This window comes from Triticum aestivum, chromosome 5B, assembly GCF_018294505.1.
Source record: "Triticum aestivum cultivar Chinese Spring chromosome 5B, IWGSC CS RefSeq v2.1, whole genome shotgun sequence".
NCBI classification, from domain to species: domain Eukaryota; kingdom Viridiplantae; phylum Streptophyta; class Magnoliopsida; order Poales; family Poaceae; genus Triticum; species Triticum aestivum.
In genome coordinates this window covers 681807198-681828300 of record NC_057807.1, presented here as the reverse complement: position 1 = coordinate 681828300, position 21103 = coordinate 681807198, and the positions used below count along the sequence as shown (strand labels likewise).

The 21103-nt window shown below is 44.7% G+C and overlaps 2 protein-coding genes across 2 annotated transcripts in view; both read right to left on the bottom strand.

Moving 5' to 3' along the window:
• The window catches only part of LOC123117628 (IAA-amino acid hydrolase ILR1-like 4), a 13340-nt gene extending 4953 nt beyond the window's left edge, over positions 1–8387 (bottom strand). The window contains exon 1 of the mRNA XM_044538343.1: positions 8091–8387. Coding sequence (XP_044394278.1) covers positions 8091–8363 — 273 coding nt within the window. The 5' untranslated portion in view covers positions 8364–8387. The remainder of the gene's footprint in view (positions 1–8090) is intronic.
• Positions 8388–11106: 2719 nt separating this feature from the next.
• LOC123117627 (IAA-amino acid hydrolase ILR1-like 3) lies at positions 11107–14481 on the bottom strand. Its single transcript, XM_044538342.1, has 5 exons — positions 14122–14481; positions 13230–13355; positions 12610–12924; positions 11715–11843; positions 11107–11582 (listed from the first exon to the last, which is right to left on the bottom strand). The coding sequence occupies exons 1-5, from the start codon at positions 14401–14403 to the stop codon at positions 11199–11201; spliced, it is 1236 nt and encodes a 411-aa protein (XP_044394277.1). The 5' UTR covers positions 14404–14481; the 3' UTR covers positions 11107–11198.
• Positions 14482–21103: the final 6622 nt, after the last annotated feature.

Sequence of the window (21103 nt, the reverse complement as noted above, 5' to 3'; positions counted from 1 at the left end):
CCGGCGGTCAGGCAGACCGTGTCTCCTTCGCCGACAGTTCTATCTCCCGCGCCAGCTGGGGGGGGGGGGGCGGGAGGAGGGTGCGGGCAGGATGCCCCCGCCTTCTCCTTCCCTCGCGTTCCCGTAAACCTCGTGGCTCGGGGGCCTGGGAGCCTGCAGCCGCCTCCTTCGGTACCTTCGGTTGATCCTTTGAGGGATTCAGCGCGAGGCTTTACCAGGGAGGAGGTCGTTGCTTTTGGCGGGATCCCCGACTCTTCGGGACGTCGGATGAGCACTCGCGTCCTCGAGGACCCGGAGGTGGATGATATGCAGCAGCGATGCGCTATGAGGGCGGCCAGGCTTCAGGATGCTGCGATTTCCTCTGGTATGTCCGTCAATATCTCCAATTCTTTATTGCATTTTTCTAATGAGGAGATTATAAACAATGCAAACCAATTAGGAGTTTCACTAGGAGATACTGATAGTGAGATTTCCAACTCGGTAAATGATCTATTAGACTTAGAGGCGGAACGAGCTTTAGAGACTATTCGTAATCTCACAGCGGTTAAGCCGATGAATGATGTTGAGATTGATGCGTTAGGGGTGCGAGTGCTTCATAGTCTGTGTCGGATCTAGCACCCTCTACCCATGAATCCGAGGATGATGATGGGCCCATAGAGAATGAGGGTGGTGCTCTAGTAGAACCCGGTTGTGAGGACCGGATGTCTCAGCCTACTAAACCAAAACGTAAGTGGAAACGGAAGATTTATCCCGATTCTGCAGTTCGTAGGAGTGCTAGAATTCGTACTACTAAAAAATTCCATGACGAATTATGAAAGGAATCTTTTGGAATAGCAGAGGTCTAAAGGACTTGGCTAAAAGAAGGTTTCTTGTTGAGGCTGCTTTGGAGCAGCGACTAGATTTCATTGCTCTTTCGGAGACTGGTAGAGAAAACTTTGCGCCCCGGTTTCTGTCTTCTCTTGTAGGTGGTATTGATTTCGATTGGCATTGCCTCCCCCCGCGAGGACGATCGGGTGGTATCTTACTTGGTGTGAGATGCGATTCGCTTGAGGTTCGAAGTGTAGTGATGGGTGACTTCGCGGTCAAGTTTCGAGTCAGGTCTAAATCAGATGGTTTCAACTGGGCGTTGGTGGCGGTGTATGGTGCCGCACAGCCTGAGCTTAAACCAGAGTTTCTGGCGGACCTTGTTCGAATCTGTGGATCGGAACAGCTTCCACTTTTGGTTGTTGGGGATTTCAATATCATTAGGAGGAGAGAGGAGAAAAATAATGATAACTTTGACGGCCGATGGTCGTTTATGTTTAATACCATTATTGAAAGCTTGGATCTGAGGGACATTGAGCTTTCGGGTAGAAAGTTTATCTGGGCAAATGCTCTGCCTAACCCAACCTATGAAAAACTTGATCGAGTTCTTGCAAGCGTAGAGTGGGAACAAAAGTTCCCTCTGGTTACGGTGCAAGCTCTTTCGAGGGGAATATCCGATCACACACCCTTATTCGTGGATTCAGGGGAGCCTAACCACATGGGTAACAAAAATACCTTTTCTTTCGAGATGTCTTGGTTCGAACGAGAGGGGTTTTTGGACTTGATTGCCAGGGAATGGGATAGAGGTGCAGGCGGTAGGACTGCGGTCGAGCGTTGGCAGAATAAGATTAGGCACTTGAGAAGCTTCTTGCGGGGATGGGCTAAGCACCTAAGTGGTGTGTATAAGATTGAAAAGGATAGACTTCTTTATCTTATACAGGCCCTCGACATTAAGGCTGAATCCACGATTTTGCTGCCAGCTGAGCTTCAGGTTAAATTTGAGGCGGAGAAGAGGCTGAAAGAGCTGCTCCGTGAAGAAGAGTTGAAGTGAGCTTTGTGTGCTAAAGTACGCAAAGTGGTCCAAGGGGATGCCAATACTCAATTCTTTCATTTAATTGCTAATGGCAAGCATCGAAAGAAGCGCATTTTCCAACTTGAACAAGATGAGGGCACGATTTTAGGTCAGGATAACCTAAAAACATATATTACCGAGTATTACAAGCAGCTATTTGGACCGCCAGAGGATAATTGTGTGTCCCTCGATGAGTCTAGGACTGAGGATGTGCCTCACCTTTCGGCTGCCGAAAATGATATTCTGGTCGCACCGTTCTCTGGGAAGGAGGTGTTTGAGGCAATTTCTCAGATGAAAAACAATAAGGCGCCTGGACCGGATGGGTTTCCGGCCGAATTCTATAAAAGATGCTGGCACATTATTAAGGGAGATTTGTTACCTATGTTCCATGATTTATTCTCAGGACAGCTTCAATTATTTCATTTGAATTTTGGAACTATCACTTTGCTTCCTAAGAAAACGGATGCTGTGAGGATTGAGCAGTTCAGACCAATATGCCTCCTCAATGTTAGTTTCAAAATATTTACCAAGGTCGGGACTAATAGGCTTACACAGATTGCGCATTATGTGGTCCAACAGTCCCAAACTGCTTTCATGCCGGACAGAAATATCCTTGAAGGGGTGGTAGTCCTGCATGAAACGCTCCATGAAATCCACTCCAAAAAATTAGATGGAGTAATTTTTAAGGTGGATTTCGAGAAAGCGTATGATAAGGTCAAATGGCCATTTCTCCAACAGTCATTGCGTATGAAAGGTTTTGATGAAGCCTGGTGCAGACAGGTTGAATCTTTTACGCAAAAAGGTAGTGTGGGAATTAAAGTAAATGACGATGTCGGTCATTATTTCCAGACACATAAAGGCCTAAGACAAGGAGATCCGATGTCCCCTATCTTGTTCAACATTGTCGTAGATATGTTAGCAATTTTGATAGGTAGGGCTAAGGAAAGTGGTCAAGTAGGTGGATTAGTACCTCATCTTGTTGATGGAGGTGTTTCCATTCTTCAATACGCTGATGACACGATCATCTTTATGGAGCATGACCTGGCCAAGGCGAGAAATATGAAGCTGGTGTTATGCCTATTTGAACAATTGACAGGGCTGAAAATCAACTTTAATAAGAGCGAGCTGTTCTGTTTTGGTAGAGCCAAAGACGAACAGGAGGCGTATAGGCAATTGTTCGGGTGCGAGTTGGGAGAGTTGCCGTTCTCATACTTAGGTATCCCAATCCACCATCGTAGGCTGACAAACAAGGAATGGAAGTGCATCGAGGACCGATTTGAGAAGAAACTGAGTTGCTGGAAGGGTAAGCTCATGTCATACGGAGGCCGGTTGATCCTGATTAACTCGGTGCTCACGAGTATGCCTATGTTTCTCCTATCGTTCTTTGAGGTCCCAGTTGGTGTTCGGAAGAGACTGGACTTCTATCGATCGCGGTTCTTTTGGCAGAGTGATGAGACCAAAAGAAAATACAGGCTTGCTAAATGGGATATCATTTGTAGACCGAAAGACCAAGGGGGTCTTGGTATAGAAAACCTTGAAGTCAAGAATAGATGCCTTCTTAGCAAGTGGCTGTGGAAGCTCTATTCGGAGACTGATGCCACGTGGGCTCAAATCCTTCGCAGCAAGTATCTTCAGTCAAAAACCTCTGTCCCAGGATTCAGTCAGGCCGACTGATTCACCCTTTTGGAAAGGACTAATGAAAGTCAAACAACTTCTGTTTAATAGGACAAAGTTTATTGTCGGCAACGGTACTTGCACACGTTTCTGGGAGGATACTTGGCTTGGCGAGACGCCCTTGGCCATCCAGTACCCTTCGTTGTACCGTATTGTTCAACGACGCGAGGTGTTTGTAGATTCTGTTTTTCAATCGATCCCCCTTAATATTCAGTTCCGACGGACGCTGGCGGGCAATCGTTGGGAAGAATGGCTCCATCTAGTTAGGAGACTGATGGAGGTCCAGCTTTCCCAACAACCCGATGAATTACGCTGGAAACTGACTAGGTCTAGAGTATTCACAGTTAAATCAATGTATATTGATGTTATTAATTCGAGCTCCATTCCTACTTCCAAGCATGTTTGGGATGTCAAAGTTCCTTTGAAAATAAAAGTGTTTATGTGGTTTGTCCACAAACAAGTTATTTTAACCAAGGACAATTTGTTAAAGCGTAATTGGACAGGACCGACTAGGTGTAGCTTCTGTGATCGGGATGAGACTATAAAACACCTATTTTTTGATTGCCCGTTGGCCAAAGTCCTTTGGCAGACGGTTCACATTGCTTTTAATATCAAACCACCGAATTCTGTTAACGCCTTATTTGGGACTTGGTTGAATGGGGTTCAGCCTGACTTAGCGAAACACATTCGGGTTGGGGTTTGTGCGTTGCTGTGGACTATCTGGACTTGCAGAAATGATTTGGTTTTTAACAGAATATCATGTATCCACTTTTTGCAGGTTATATTCCGAACTACGGCACGGATCCGTTTGTGGTCGCCACTCACTCGGACGGAGGCCAAGGAGCATTTGGTTACTGGATCCATCCGCTGGGAGATGGTAGCTCGGGATATATTCAACCGGTTTGGATGGCGGTCATGTAATAGGATAGGCATCTAGTATACTTATCCATTCGTAGCCAGCCGGTTGTGGCCTCTTTTTTTTTGGCTAGTTGTGGTCTCTAGCCACTCTATGGCTCTGTGTGAGCTTGTTTTACTTTTTCTGTTTTGGAGACCTTCGAACCTTTGTTGACACTATCCTTGCTTGGTTAATAAGCATCATTCTGATGCAGAGGCCGGGGAATTCCCCCTTTTCGAAAAAAATGGTATAGGAGGTGAGGGAATCACAACTGAGCTGAGCATAGACATCAAAGGGGTTTGCGTCCTACACGTGGTGAGCATTAGGGCTGTTAACACCGTGGGCCGCCTCACTCATCACTGGGGTGGGGTTGTTGACAGAGAAGGCATCGAGCTCCTGCACGCCAGCCTTGGGGTCGACGTCAGTGGCGGTAGTCAAGGGAGGAACGAGGACCTCGGCAGTAGAGGGAGTGCTGCTGCCAATGGAGGCCGTTGGCTGCATGTCCAGGTAGTCCTTCAACTCAGGATTATGCATGGTAGAGGGTATAGAGGAAGGTACCAAAAGAAAAGAACATGATGTGATCTCTGAACAAAGCATAACACCTTGTCAAAAAACAAAAACCTTACAGGTTGTACACGAATGTGCTACAGCGCATTATTGAAGGCACAAATGCCAACCAAAGGGCAATAAAACTTGAAGAGAACAGGCTCTTCTCTTTTTTTTGCAAGGGTAAAAGAGTTTTATTCCATATTCATAGGGTTACAATCAAGTGGCAAAAGCTCCTCAATGCAAGGAGGGCCCTGTCCAAGCCATACAGCAGTAGTTCTTTCTGTACGACTATACACAGCCAAACAATCTACTATCCTATTATGTTCGTGCTTAATTTTCAAAGGAACAAACTCTCTTTCACCCAAAAGAAGACGAATCTCAGCAACTAAATGACCATACGCCGACCGGGACAGACTTTCACCGGTCATAGACAAAAGAGCTTGGACAGAATCAGATTGAACAATGATCGGCAAGTTGCAATGCTGGATTGCTAGTGCCATCCCTTGCATTATTGCATGTAGTTCCGCCTCCAAAGCATCATTGCAGTTGAAGATATACCGGTAAGCAGAGATTACTCAACATCAAAAGAGATTACTCAACACAACATCACATGATTAATTTCTGCCGTTTTGGAAGTTAATGACACATTGTCCACCCCACATTTTAAGGCATCACCAACCAAAGATTGAACATCCAACATGAGTAAGTTGTTTCTGCGTCACGGCAACAAAGAAGAAAAAATAGAACCTGCAGCAAACAACCTCATCAGCGGAGCCGATTTTGGATACTCATGAGGGGGCAAATACAGAGAAAACAATATCTGCAAGTTCAAACAGCACTAGGAAAACGGTTTCTACCAGTTAAATTTGTTCTCTTGTCTCTTTGCACATCTCAACAGAGAAAGAACAAGTAGAACACTGTACTGCCAAGACTATCAGTCATGGGCAACATTTGATTTCTAGTAATACTTTTGGCTCAAGATGATTAGTAGCAAAAGTTGAGATTTATTGAACCCACACAATTGGAACATGAGTTCATATTCGAAGGATTGAATTGAAACCTTCCAGTCATTGTGTTTTTTCATATGCAGACTCCAGCCCATGACTGATGCAACTATACAGCAAAAATATATTGAAAAAATGGTATAAACTTTTTTGGCATAATAAACTGCATTGTGGTAGCACATCAGCATAATGAACGTGCAGATCCAGGAGGAAGTGTTTCACAGCTCCAAGAGAAAACACGAATATGGTCAAACTAGGCGATTAAGTAATTTTCTTTAGCTTTGCAGAATATCAATCCATTGACTGCAAACAAAACAATAGACACATTGTAAAGAAGGTGTCATATGACCTCTTTAACCAACAAAGCGTGTCAGCAGTTGTAATAGCACAATCATCTCAACTGTTGCTCAACAGTTCAACTCGATCATCTCGACCGCCAAGGGCAATTCCTACGAGAAGAATGAGTCAATAAACTAGTGACAGTTGTGGACAAGGACAAAACAGATAAAATGTGGTGACACTTAAATGAAGCGATTGTTATATATCTCACCTTGCACAAAATATTAGCTTTTGCTACATGGAACAATTAACAAATGACATGTATTGCAAAATCTAAATAATTCATAAAGACAGTGCACACCATCTACCTCAAGGTGAAGGATACAGGGCTCAGTATTTTACTTGACCATGAAGCATTTTTAGAATTGTTTTGGTGTGGGCCCATTCGTTGTTAGAAGTCGAGCAAAAGACCAGCGCGCTAATTTATATTTAGGTTTTTTATGCACATGAGAGCAAGGAATACCAGAATCCAGTACCCTTTGTTGTACCGTATTGTTCAACGACGCGAGGTGTTCGTAGATTCTGTTTTTCAACTATCCCCCTTAATATTCAGTTCCGACGGACGTTGGCTCCGTCTAGTTAGGAGACTGATGGAGGTCCAGCTTTCCCAACAACCCGATGAATTACGCTGGAAACTGACTAGGTCTGGAGTATTCATAGTTAAATCAATGTATATTGATGTTATTAATTCGAGCTCCATTCCTACTTCCAAGCATGTTTGGGATGTCAAAGTTCCTTTGAAAATAAAAGTGTTTATGTGGTTTGTCCACAAACAAGTTATTTTAACCAAGGACAATTTGTTAAAGCGTAATTGGACAAGACCGACTAGGTGTAGCTTCTGCGATCGGGATAAGACTATAAAACACCTATTTCTTGATTGCCCGTTGGCCAAAGTCCTTTGGCAGACGGTTCACATTGCTTTTAATATCAAACCACCGAATTCTGTTAACGCCTTATTTGGGACTTGGTTCAATGGGGTTCAGCCTGACTTAGCGAAACACATTCGGGTTGGGGTTTGTGCGTTGCTGTGGACTATCTGGACTTGCAGAAATGATTTGGTTTTTAACAGAATATCATGTATCCACTTTTTGCAGGTTATATTCCGAACTACGGCACGGATCCGTTTGTGGTCGCCACTCACTCGGACGGAGGCCAAGGAGCATTTGGTTACTGGATCCATCCGCTGGGAAATGGTAGCTCGGGATATATTCAACCGGTTTGGATGGAGGTCATGTAATAGGATAGGCATCTAGTATACTTATCCATTCGTAGCCAGCCGGTTGTGGCCTCTTTTTTTGCTAGTTGTGGTCTCTAGCCACTCTATGGCTCTGTGTGAGCTTGTTTTACTTTTTCTGTTTTGGAGACCTTCGAACCTTTGTTGACACTATCCTTGCTTGGTTAATAAGATGGCCGTATGCATCATTCTGATGCAGAGGCCGGGGAATCCTCTTTTCAAAAAAAAAATAACAGTAAAAAATAAATTCACGTTTGATCTATGGACAAGGGAGGTAGACAGCATCTGCAAGTGAGAACTATCTTCTATGACCCCATGCTCAACTTGACCAGCTGACAAGATTCCATGCGCACATGAACGCATGGTGCAACTAACAAATTTAAGATCGCTTTATTTTGCAGACAAAGTAGTAGCCCTACCCTAATCCCACCTACCGAGATGAGCTGCTTAACCAATGATTAATGTCTCGATTTGCATCCAGTAGAATTAGCATTATTGAGACGTCGGCGGCTAGCTGACCTGGATGGGCAGCGCGTCCATGTCGGCCCGGAGCGCGAACACGGGGCCGGGGCCAGCACCACCGGCGATGGTGGCGACGACGCCGGTGCGGGCGACGGGCCAGGCGTAGGGGACGCCGATGGCGTCGAGCTCGGCGCGCACGAGCGCCGAGGTGCGGTGCTCCTGGAAGGCCAGCTCCGGGTGCTGGTGGATCCGCCGCCGCACGCCGAGCATCCACGCCGCGAACTCCGGCGCCCGCGCCTCCTCCAGCAGCTGCGCCGCCGCCGTGACCATCGGTATACCGTATACCGCGCTGGCCAGAGACATGGGGAGCAGGAGATGAAATTTGTAGCACTCGTCGGGAGTAGAGACAGTCGTGTACTAGGTACTGTTGGGGTGGGGTGTGGCGTGCCGGTCTCGGCGTGGACTTTCTTGTTCTCTTGTGGGCCAGTAGGAGCAAGACGGGCGACGTTTCGCCGTCGACGGTAAGAATGATTTGGACATGTGCAGGCGCGTGGTATAAATGGGTCGGCCCAACTCGCAAGGCTCCACTTCCTGCCCATAGTGGGTTGCCATTTTTTTCTCTGTTTTTTTTCAAGTTTTGTGCCTTTCATTTTCGTTATTCCTTATTTTTTTCATTTTAGTTTTGCTTTTTTACTTCGGTTATTTCTAAAGCCAACCATATTTATTCCATTTCAAAAAGATTTTTTGAATTCACAGTTTTTTATTTAGCAAAACAAATTGAATTCATGCAACTTTGCTGATCACACGAAGATTTTATTAATTCATAAACATTTTTTATTCGGTGAATCTTTTTAATTCACGAATATTGGTTGATTTTGTGAACATGTTTTGAAATTTCCTGAACTACCAAACATTCTTTATTCACGAACATTTTTTGAATTTAATGAAGTTTTTTCAAAACAATTTCTACAATGAATTTTGTTTCAAAGTTTGTGAAAACTTGTTTGAAATCCATGAATATTTCTAAAAACATGAACAATTTTTGAATTCACGAACACTTTTGAAATTTGTGAAGATTTATTGAAATGTGGTAACATTTACAAATTCATTACATTTTTAAAATCTGTCAACAATATTTCATGAATTTCTTTAAAATTCATCAGCATTTCCAAATTCATGAAAAAATTAAAATTGTTTTTTTTGAATTTGTTCTCTTCTTTTTAAATTAAATAAAATATATTATTCATGAATGTATTCTGAAATTTGGTGGTGGTGGTGGGGGGGTGTCATAATCATCAATATTTTTTGAAATCCGGAACAGTTTTGAAGAAGCAAAAAAGAAACAGAAGGGGAACAAGGGGTGCCCCGCGCAGCACATGGGCCGGCCCAAAGCTCGCGCGGGGGCGGCACGGCACATTGGCTCACTTTCCACCGTATGGCCACGTCCCCTGAATGTGGCCTTTGTCAGGAGGATTATGATTCTTGGCGCCACTCTCTTTTTGAGTGCAGAATGGCACGGTGTGTATGGGCGCTCTGTGGTGAGGAAATTGTTGAGCATATAATATCAAACATAACTGAAGATGCACGACTATGGCTCTTCTGCCTTTTTGAATCAACGAACCAGCAGGATCTCGCTAGGGTTCTAATCACCATATGGGCCATATGGTGGGCGCGGAGAAGGGCGATCCATGATGATGAATTTCAGAGTCCATTATCTACTATGTGTTTTGTTAACAGGTATCTCGAGGATCTTCAGATTGCCACAAAACGAGAACCAACAAAACATGCAGGTGTAGCAACACCAAGAGGCCGGAGATGGATACCACCAGGCGAAGATGCGGTAAAGATCAATGCCGATGGAGCTGTTTCCCGCTCAAGAAGGACGGGGGCAAGCGCGGCAATATGCAGGGATAAAAATGGCTGCTACATTGGCTCATCAGTGGTGGTATTTGAAGGCCTAGTGGAGGCAGCAATCTTGGAAGCTAAAGCATGCAACGAGGCCCTCGCTCTTGCTCAAGATCTCCTACAATCACATATGATAATAGCTTCGGATCGCTCGCAAGTCGTTTCAGATATTAATGGTTCTGCGCCATCTTCTTCATATGCTTTTGTTCTGGATGAAATTAGAACTAGAACTTTAGATTTTGTTAAAGTTGTTTTATGTTTTGAGAATAGGGAGGCAAATGTTGAGGCACATGCCTTGGCAAAGGCAGCCTCGACACTCCGTGTTGGTCGACATGTGGGGCTAGGGAACTTACCAGACATTATCTATATTCCGTCTGTTTTGGTTGATGAATAAAGCCCTAGCTTCACCTAAAAAAAAACTTTCCACTGTATGGGTCCTGGAATAGGAGCTCTCGTGCTTATAGGCCACAAATTTTCTCAAAAAGGAATGCCCCCCCAAAAAATGATAGTAGCACATATTCCTAGCTAGTAACCAATGATTCTGCAATAGAAAAGTTATATTTCGTTTCTTAGTCATAAAAACACTTCTTAAGTCGGTTCGTTGCTTCGTCAAAAAAAAAAACTCGACCCATCCCTTTTTTTGTTCACCCTGATTTTTGTTTTGTTTCCCCGAGCCTAGTGAACACTTTCCGATCTTGTTTGCATTTACCATATATCACCATACGGTTGCTCACCTGGATGGGCGTTGCTTTAATTAAGTTGATTTTTCATAAAAAATGCTTACTTGTTCTAGTTCTACTTTATGGATTTGACAATGCTTCTCACTGAAGAAACTACAACACATATGTATTTGCTAGAACATCACACACAGAGCTGCTCGGATCGGATAGTCACCAACATTGTCGTTGTTGACGGCTGTGTCATCGTGCTCAACATCGGGTTTGTCGCGATTGACAGATTGGGGATGAAGGGTATCATGAACATATCCATTTGAGATCATGCAATTGGAATCGAGTCATCGGACTCGGCTCCCATGCGGATCCAAAGGTCGGCATTGTGGTCATGTGGCAAAGGAAACTAGGTGGATTCATTTTTTCTAATATTTTTAGTAGTTGTAAGTTTTGGACCATGTTGAATATCATCCAACAAAGACCTGAAGCCACATCCGTAGTGAATCCTCGATTGTTTTAAAAAATGCTTGGGATGCAAAATAGTATGTGACATGTCTTTTTGTACTAACGATACAAGTATACAGAGATATCAGGACAGAGAAGGAGAGGAGACGGTATGCTTGTTAAAAAACTCAATGGCCACGGCAGCATGCATGGCGGCACCAACGGGGAGCACATCCTCATCGATCACCAGGTATGGCGTGTGCACATGGTTGATCTCCTCACCGGCGGGGTGGACACCGACAAAGAAGAAAGCGGCCGGGATCTTCTGAGCGTAGAACCCGAAATCCTCCGCCGCCATCACCTGGGGGCAGAGGCTCACGTTCTCCTCCCCAAGCATGTCCTCTGCCACTGCCTTGGCATGCACGTACATGCCCTCATCGTTTACGGTCGCCGGGTACGGCCGAAGCTCTTCCTCCATGAAGTCCACCGTTGCCGAGCATCGGCCCACCGCCGCCTGGCCCTCGATCACCTTTAATTAAATCCATGCATTGCTCTATGTTACTTAGAAGAAATTAAAGTGGAGAATGATGACTAGAATGATGATTAGTTTCTTGTAGACATGCCATGGAACCATTTAATCCCATAAACATGTTGTAGTTACCTCTCTGATCCTCTTCATGAGGTAGGATAATCCTTCTGTTGTCATACTCCTGCAGGTGCCACCCAAGGTCACAGATTCCGGAATGACGTTGAATGTTTCACCTCCTTTGATGAAGGTCACCGACACCACCTGCATTGATCAAACATGCATGGAGTGCATCATTAATCAGACCCATTCACATGGTTAAATGTGATTAAGAACTAGAACTACTCCGATCAATTTCGTCCCTCATTGTGGACACAAGTTGTTTTAGAAAACATGGCTATCGTATGCCCTCTCAAATTTGGCAACAGAAAGAAGTGACAGCTCTTATATCCCGCCCCTTGATAAACTCCTTATCTCCCTCCAAAACTTTAGTCCGACATAGGCAATCTCTCTAGTCTCTATCTATGCCAATGGACAGTGATTCTTCTCCAACATGGCAAGTCCCAGTCTCGCAGCACCCTAAAACCTTCAAAACCTAATGTGATCCCCTATTATATACTTCCTCCGTTCCAAATTACTCATCGTGGTTTTAGTTCAAATTTGAACTAAAACCACGACGAGTAATTTGGAACGGAGGGAGTAGCTAATTGTGACCATGCCGTCAATGTCTCCATGCTTTGCTCCGCGATCGCAACATTCTTTACTCTGCAATCCAGGGACCAAGCCAAGCATTGACAATGGTGTGAGCTGCCAGCCATGATCTTTTGAAATACTTCACTAAATCTGTACTAAATTACAGTTTATCAGAACAGACGACTCATTGCTACAGAGCTGACCCATTGGATTCTTTACAAATTCGTTTTGTCTGCCTCTCATTCTACATCTCCACATCACGTGATAATCTGAGTGTAACGAGTAGAAAAAAAAACACTTATATAGGTATTCATAGCAAAAACGTACGCGAACTTACCGCACCCTGAAGGGGATCGACCTCACGGGCAATGATCTGCTGGAGGCTAAGCACGGCCGAGGAAGCGGCGACCACCGGGTCGACGGCGCCGTGTGGCATGGCTCCATGACCGCCCTTCCCAACGATGGTCGCTTTGAAGCGAGCTGATCCGGCGAGGAACGCACCGGGTCTGGAGCAAACAGTGCCCACCGGCAAAAACGTGTCGATGTGCATTCCAAAGATGGCATCCACGTCGTCAAGGACACCTTCCTGCAGCACGTGGTAACCGCCGGCGTGGCCTTCCTCCGCCGGCTGGAAAACGAGCTTCACCGTGCCCTGATTATAGTTCATTTTAAACAAGAATGACCACTCGTAGGTTGCGTTAGCAAGGCTTAACTTCGTATTGGCATTCAACTTTGTTTGAATGGTGTCTCACTAAAAAACCACAATAACATTATAAACGTTTTTCTGTACAATGTTAGATGACTGAAATTCACCAAGAGTCCAGTGAAGGAAAATTAACATAACTCTATTCTGCTTAACTAATAGAGGAGGCAAATCTTTTGACTCTGTTATAAAAAAAAATGGCATAACCAAAAACACACAAGGTTTTTTCCATGGATATAGAGATAACTAATTACCTTGAGATTGTCCCTGCGGGATTGAAGCAGCTTGGCTGCTCCGAGAAGCATGGCGACGTGCGCGTCGTGCCCGCACGCATGCATCTTGCCGTCTTCTTTGCTCTTGAACTCCGACTCTACCATCTCCTGCACTCATCCATGCATGCCTATTTAATGGATTATGGATCGATCGAGCGTACATGGTATCAGCTACTCCCTCCGTTTCTAAATATTTGTTTTTTTAGAGATTTCAAATAAACTATCACATACGGATGTATATAGACATATTTTAGAGTGTAGATTCACTCAATTTGCTCCGTATGTAGTCACTTGTTGAAATCTCTAGAAAGACAAATATTTATGAACGGAGGGAGTAATAAAGAAACAAGTTAACGCTTGATGTTGAGTTGCAACTTGTCTGCACTAATCAGTTCTTCTATGGCTTCCAATGCTAACTCAGTGACAATAAAGTTGACTAACGATACAATACTCCTTACATGAGCATGACAACTTGCGTAGCTAATAAGATTCCAGGTTCTCGTGCATCCTGCGTGGTGCATTTAATTAATAGAAGATCGTTTACTTCTTCATTTTCTAGACAAGCAGTCCCACTCGATCCTATTGCTACCTACCAATCGAGCTAATTAACCAATGATAACTTAAAACTTGGATCCATTTTCATATACAGCCTCGCCTTCTGCGTGCAATTACTTCTATGTCAGCCATTTACTACTCCCTCCGTTCCTAAATATTTGCCTTTCTAGACATTTCAACAAGTGACTACATACGGAGCAAAATGAGTGAATCTACATTCTAAAATATATCTACATGCATCCGTATGTGGTAGTACATTTGAAATGTCTAGAAAGACAAATATTTAGGAATGAAGGGAGTATTTTGCATTATTACTGACCTGGATGGGCAGCGCGTCCATGTCTGCTCGGAGCGCGAATACGGGGCCGGGGCCGGCGCTGCCGGCGATGGTGGCGACGACACCGGTGCGTGCGACGGGCCAGACGTAGGGGATGGCGAGGGCGTCCAGCTCGGCGCGCACGAGCGCCGAGGTGCGGTGCTCCTGGAAGGCCAGCTCCGGGTGCTGGTGGATCTGCCGCCGCAGACCACGCAACCACGCCGCGAATACCGGCGCCCGCGCCTCCTCGAGCAGCTGCCGCCCCAGGGTCGACGCCGACGCCATCGATCGATCAAGCAGCTAGCTAGCTAGCAGAGAGGGAGGTTGAATGGAGATGTGGGAGCTAAACCGAGATGGAACTGGAAGCCGCGCGCAGCAGGGAGAAGAGCACACTGCACATAGGCGTATGTATATATCAAGTATCAGCACTGCGCCACTGATCAGGCTTATCTTCAGCCTATGTACAAAGGTTATGTTACATGTCAAATCGCCTCAAGCATTTGCACATGGAACGACCACTAATATGGCCCATGTTACGGCTTTCGTTTTTCTCTATTTGTTTTCACTTTTTTGTCGTTTTTCTTTACTTCTTTTGCCTTCTGCTATTTGTTCTTTTGTGTTTTTACTTGTTTTTTAGCAACTACAAGAACTTTTTTTTCAAAACTGCAGGAAAACATATTTTTTCTATGCATACAAAAATATTTTGAATAAATGAATATTTTTCCATGGACCATTTCCTTAAATTGGCATGATCAATATTTCATAACAGTTTTGATAGAACTCATCTAGATGAGATATAATTTGGTCTCATTCACCTTTTATAGCCATTGGATGTGATACTATAAGATGCGTGTGTGTTGACGTGGGTTGTATCTGTTCTTATTTTTAAAGTGAATGAGACCAAATTATATTTCATCTAGATGAGTTCTAGGTACTCCCTTTTTATAAATGCGAACCAATATTTTGAAATACTAAATTTCCCTGCAATACATGAATAATTTTATTATTGAATTTTTTACTATAATGTTTTGAAAAACATGTATGACGTAAATGGATATTTCTCAAACATTACAAAAGGTAAAACCATACATGTTTTAGCGGGCCATGTCAGCAATCAACCCATATAGTTATTCGCTTAAGGTGAAGAAGAGGAGCGCTCACAATGGAATTCCCGAGGGGTCATCCTTCTCTACCGATTTCTCTAGGGTACTATAACAAATCTAACATCATATGCAAGAAAGATTTCTCCAGGTACTTCAGGCAAGTTTTGTATGTTGTTGGGGAACTTAGAAGAGATATGATCGTGTCACCAACCGGTCGGACTCCTACCAAGATTCGCACTAGCCCAAGATGGTATCCATACTTTAAGGTGAGCACTGACAGTATCTAGTTAATGCCTTGATATGCTTGTATCTAGTTCATGCCATTTCAGGATTGCATTGGGGCAATAGATGGCACTCATGTCACTGCCAAAGTGTCGAGGTCACAGTCTGCAGCATACATGGGTAGAAAGCACTACACACGCCAGAATGTGCTTGCTACCGTTGACTTCGATACGAAGTTCACATATGTGCTGGCTGTCTGGAAAGGATCAACATACGATGATAACATTCTCAGTGACAGCATGAGTTGTACTGATGGCATCAACATCCCAATGACAAGTTCTACCTAGAAGATGTTGGCTATGCATGTCGGCAAGTTTTTCTTCCACCCTTCAGAAAAACAAGATACCATCTGAACTAATTCACTGGTAGGAACTATCCTAGGACTCCACAGGAGCTGTTTAATTCCAGACACTCCGGCCTTAGAGTTACTGTTGAGAGGGATCCTGGAAGAACAGGTTTAAGATTCTAGATCAGAAGTAATTCCACACTTTCCCCACCCAGGTTAAGCGTGTGATTGCCTGTTGCATTCTGCATAACTGGATCCTGCAGTGGGGTTATGATGAATTGGTGGCTGGGGAGGAAGATGTGACGCCTGGCGATGTTGTCAGCTCCCGCAATGATGTCGAGGCATTTTGACAACGAAGCCTGAAAGAACAAAAGGATGAAGTGGGCACATGCAATTTGGGATAACATAGGCCAGACAAGGATCTGAAGAAGAAGAGGAGCAAGAGCAGCAGCAGAAGAGAAGAAGAAGAAGAAGAAGAAGAAGAAGAAGAAGAAGAAGAAGAAGAAGAAGAAGAAGGGCTTCCACCTAGTTAGCATAGATGAACTTTACCCTTCAGCCATATGGCTCTATTGTACTCCCATTTGATAGTAGTTGAATTGTGATTCGTTTCCTAGTTAGGACTGAAGCTATGTTCAGATTGTGTGTGCTAAGGTTATCACTAGTGAGAAGTGGTGACAACAACTTATACCGGTTGTAATCAAACAACGTGTCATATGTGCGTCTACTGCAACACAGCCAATCAAACGACGGGTCAAAATTAGTTCCTACGGCGATCCTAGATGCGAGCAATCGAACTATGTGCAGATGATGATTTTTGGTCTGTTTTTTCTCAATCAGGCACATCCGAGAAACACATGCAACACTGGCAAAATTGATCCAAACAACCCAACACACCCTATAGTTCATGATGGACTCATGAGTCGTCCATGAATTAATGAGATTCTCGTGACACGCCCTCTATAGCGCATCTTCTTGTTGGGTTCATATAGGTACTTTTCTATCGGACCCTTTGGTGTTTAAGACAAACTACTAGAAAAGTACATGTTGTCGTAACAAGCTTGTTGGAAATATGCCCTAGAGGCAATAATAAATTGATTATTATTATATTTCCTTGTTCATGATAATTGTCTGTTATTCATGCTATAATTGTGTTATCCGAAAATCGTAACATATGTGTGAATACATAGACCACAACATGTCCCTAGTGAGCCTCTAGTTGACTAGCTAGTTGATCAACAGATAGTCATGGTTTCCTGACTATGAACATTTGATGTCATTGATAACGGGATCACATCATTAGGAGAATGATGTGATGGACAAGACCCAATCCTAAGCATAGCACAAGATCGTGTAGTTCGTTTGCTAGAGCTTTTCCAATGTTAAGTATCATTTCCTTAGACCATGAGATCGTGTAACTCGCGGATGCCGTAGAGGTGCTTTGGGTATACCAAATGTCACAACGTAACTGGGTGACTATAAAGGTATACTACGGGTATCCCCGAAAGTATCTGTTGGGTTGACACGGATCGAGACTGGGATTTGTCACTCCGTATGACGGAGAGGTATCTCTGGGCCCACTCGGTAATGCATCATCATAATGAGCTCAATGTGACCAAGTGTTTGGTCACGGGATCATGCATTATGGTACGAGTAAAGTGACTTGCCGGTAACAAGATTGAACGAGGTATTGGGATACCGACGATCGAATCTCGGGCAAGTAACGTACCGATTGACAAAGGGAATTGTATACGGGATTACTTGAATCCTCGACATCGTGGTTCATCCGATGAGATCATCGAGGAGCATGTGGGAGCCAACATGGGTATCTAGATCACGCTGTTGGTTATTGACCGGAGAGTCGTCTCGGTCATGTCTGCGTGTCTCCCGAACCCGTAGAGTCTACACACTTAAGGTTCGGTGATGCTAGGGTTGTAGAGATATTAGTATGCGGTAACCCGAAAGTTGTTCGGAGTCCCGGATGAGATCCCGGATGTCACGAGGAGTTCCAGAATGGTCCGGAGGTGAAGAATTGTATATAGAAAGTCCAGTTTCGGCCACCGGGAAAGTTTCGGGGGTCACCGGTATTGTACCAGGACCACCAGAAGGGTCCCAGGGGTCCACCGGGTGGGGCCATCTATCCCGGAGGGCCCCATGGTCTGAGGTGGGAGGGGAACCAGCCCCTGGTGGGCTGGTGCGCCCCCCTTGGGCCTCCCCTGCACCTAGGGTTGGAAATCCTAGGGATGGGGGGCCCACTTGACTTGGGGGGCAAGTCTCCACCCTAGGCCGCCCCCCCTTGAGATGGGATCTCTAGGGGCCGGCGCACCCCCTAGGCCCCCTATATAAAGAGGGGGGAGGGAGGGCAGCCGCACCCTAGTCCCTGGCGCCTCCCTCTCCCCTCGTAACACCTCTCCCTCTCGCTGAGCTTGGCGAAGCCCTGCCGAGATCACCGCTGCTTCCACCACCACGCCGTCGTTCTGCTGGATATCCATCAACCTCTCCCTCCCCCTTGCTGGATCAAGAAGGAGGAGACGTCTTCCCCAACCATACGTGTGTTGAACGCGGAGGTGATGTCCGTTCGGCACTAGGATCTTCAGTGATTTGGATCACGACGAGTACGACTCCCTCAACCCCGTTCTCTTGAACGCTTCCGCGGGCGATCTACAAGGGTATGTAGATGCACTCCTCTCTCTTGTTGCTAGATGACTCCATAGATTGATCTTGGTGAAGCGTAGAATTTTTTTATTTTCTGCAACGTTCCCCAACAGTGGCATCATGAGCTAGGTCTATGCGTAGTTTATTTGCACTAGTAGAACACAAATTTGTTGTGGGCGTAGATGTTGTCAATTTTCTTGCCACTACTAGTCTTATCTTGTTTCGGCGGCATCGTGGGATGAAGCGGCCCGGACCGACCTTACACGTACGCTTACGTGAGACGGGTTCCACCGACTGACATGCACTAGTTGCATAAGGTGGCTAGCGGGTGTCTGTCTCTCCCACTTTAGTCGGATCGGATTCGATGAAAAGGGTCCTTATGAAGGGTAAATAGAAAATGGCATATCACGTTGTGGCTTTTATGTAGGTAAGAAATGTTCTTGCTAGAACCCTATTGCAGCCACGTAAAAACATGCAACAACAATTAGAGGACGTCTAACTTGTTTTTGCAGCATATGCCTTGTGATGTTATATGGCCAAAGGTTGTGATGAATGATGTATATGTGATGTATGAGATCATGTTCTTGTAATAGGAATCACGACTTGCATGTCGATGAGTATGACAACCGGCAGGAGCCATAGGAGTTGTCTTAATTATTGTATGACCTGCGTGTCAATGAATAAACGCCATGTAATTACTTTACTTTATTGCTAAACCGTTAGCCATAGTAGTAGAAGTAATAGTTGGCGAACAACTTCATGGAGACACGATGATGGAGATCATGATGATGGAGATCATGGTGTCATGCCGGTGACGAAGATGATCATGGCGCCCCGAAGATGGAGATCAAAGGAGCAATATGATATTGGCCATATCATGTCACTATTTGATTGCTTGTGATGTTTATCTTGTTTTTGCATCTTATTTGCTTAGAACGACGGTAGTAAATAAGATGATCCCTCATAATAATTTCAAGAAAGTGTTCCCCCTAACTGTGTGCCATTGCGAAAGTTCGTTGTCTCGAAGCACCACGTGATGATCGGGTGTGATAGATTCCAACGTCCACATACAACGGGTGCAAGACAGATTTACACATGCAAAACACTTAGGTTGACTTGACGAGCCTAGCATGTACAGACATGGCCTCGGAACACAAGAGACCGAAAGGTCGAACATGAGTCGTATGGAAGATACGATCAACATGGAGATGTTCACCGATGATGACTAGTCGACATGGTCTAGTTGAGTCGGATCATGTATCACTTAGATGACTAGAGGGATGTCTAATCTGAGTGGGAGTTCATTAAATAATTTGATTAGATGAACTTAGTCTAAAAACCTTTGCAAAATGTCTTGTAGATCAAATGGCCAACGCTCATGTCAACCTCAACTTCAACGCGTTCCTAGAGAAAACCAAGCTAAAAGATGATGGCAGCAACTATACGGAGTGGGTCCGGAACCTGAGGATCATCCTCATAGCTGCCAAGAAAGCATATGTCCTAGAAGGACTGCTAGGTGATGCACCCATCCCAGAGAACCAAGACATTATGAACGCTTGGCAGTCATGTGTTGATGATTACTCCCTCGTTCAGTGCGGCATGCTTTACAGCTTAGAACCGGGGCTCCAAAAGCGTTTTGAGCAACACGGAGCATATGAGATGTTCGAAGAGCTGAAAATGGTTTTCCAAGCTCATGCCCGGGTCGAGAGATATGAGTCTCCGACAAGTTCTACAGTTGTAAGATGGAGGAAAATAGTTCTGTTAGTGAGCACATACTCAAAATGTCTAGGTTGCACAACTGCCTGTCCCAGCTGGACATTAACCTCCCGGACGAGGCGGTCATTGACAGAATCCTTCAGTCGCTCCCACCTAGCTATAAGAGCTTTGTGATGAACTACAATATGCAGAGGATGGTGAAAACTATTCCTGAAGTATTTTCAATGCTGAAATCAGTGGAGGTGGAAATCAAAAAGGAACATCAAGTGTTGATGGTCAATAAAACCACTAAGTTCAAGAAAGGCAAGGGTAAGAAGAACTTCAAGAAGGATGGCAAGGGAGTTGCCGCGCCCGGTAAGCCAGTTGCCGGGAAGAAGCCAAAGAATGGACCCAAGCCTGAGACTAAGTGCTTTTATTGCAAGGGAAGCGGACACTGGAAGCGGAACTGCCCCAAATACGTAGTGGACAAGAAGGCCGGCAACACTAAAGGTATATGTGATATACATGTAATTGATGTGTACCTTACAGTACTCGTAGTAGCTCCTGGGTATTTGATACCGGTGCGGTTGCTCATATTTGTAACTCAAAACAGGAGCTGCGGAATAAGCGGAGACTGGCGAAGGACGAGGTGACGATGCGCGTCGGGAATGGTTCCAAGGTTGATGTGATCGCCGTCGGCACGCTACCTCTACATTTACCTACGGGATTAGTTTTAAACCTCAATAATTGTTATTTAGTGCCAGCTTTGAGCATGAATATTGTATCTGGATCTTGTTTAGTACGAGATGGCTACTCATTTAAATCCGAGAATAATGGTTGTTCTATTTATATGAGAGATATGTTTTATGGTCATGCCCCGTTGGTCAATGGTTTATTCTTAATGAATCTCGAACGTGATGTTACACATATTCATAATGTGAATACGAAAAGATGTAAGGTTGATAAC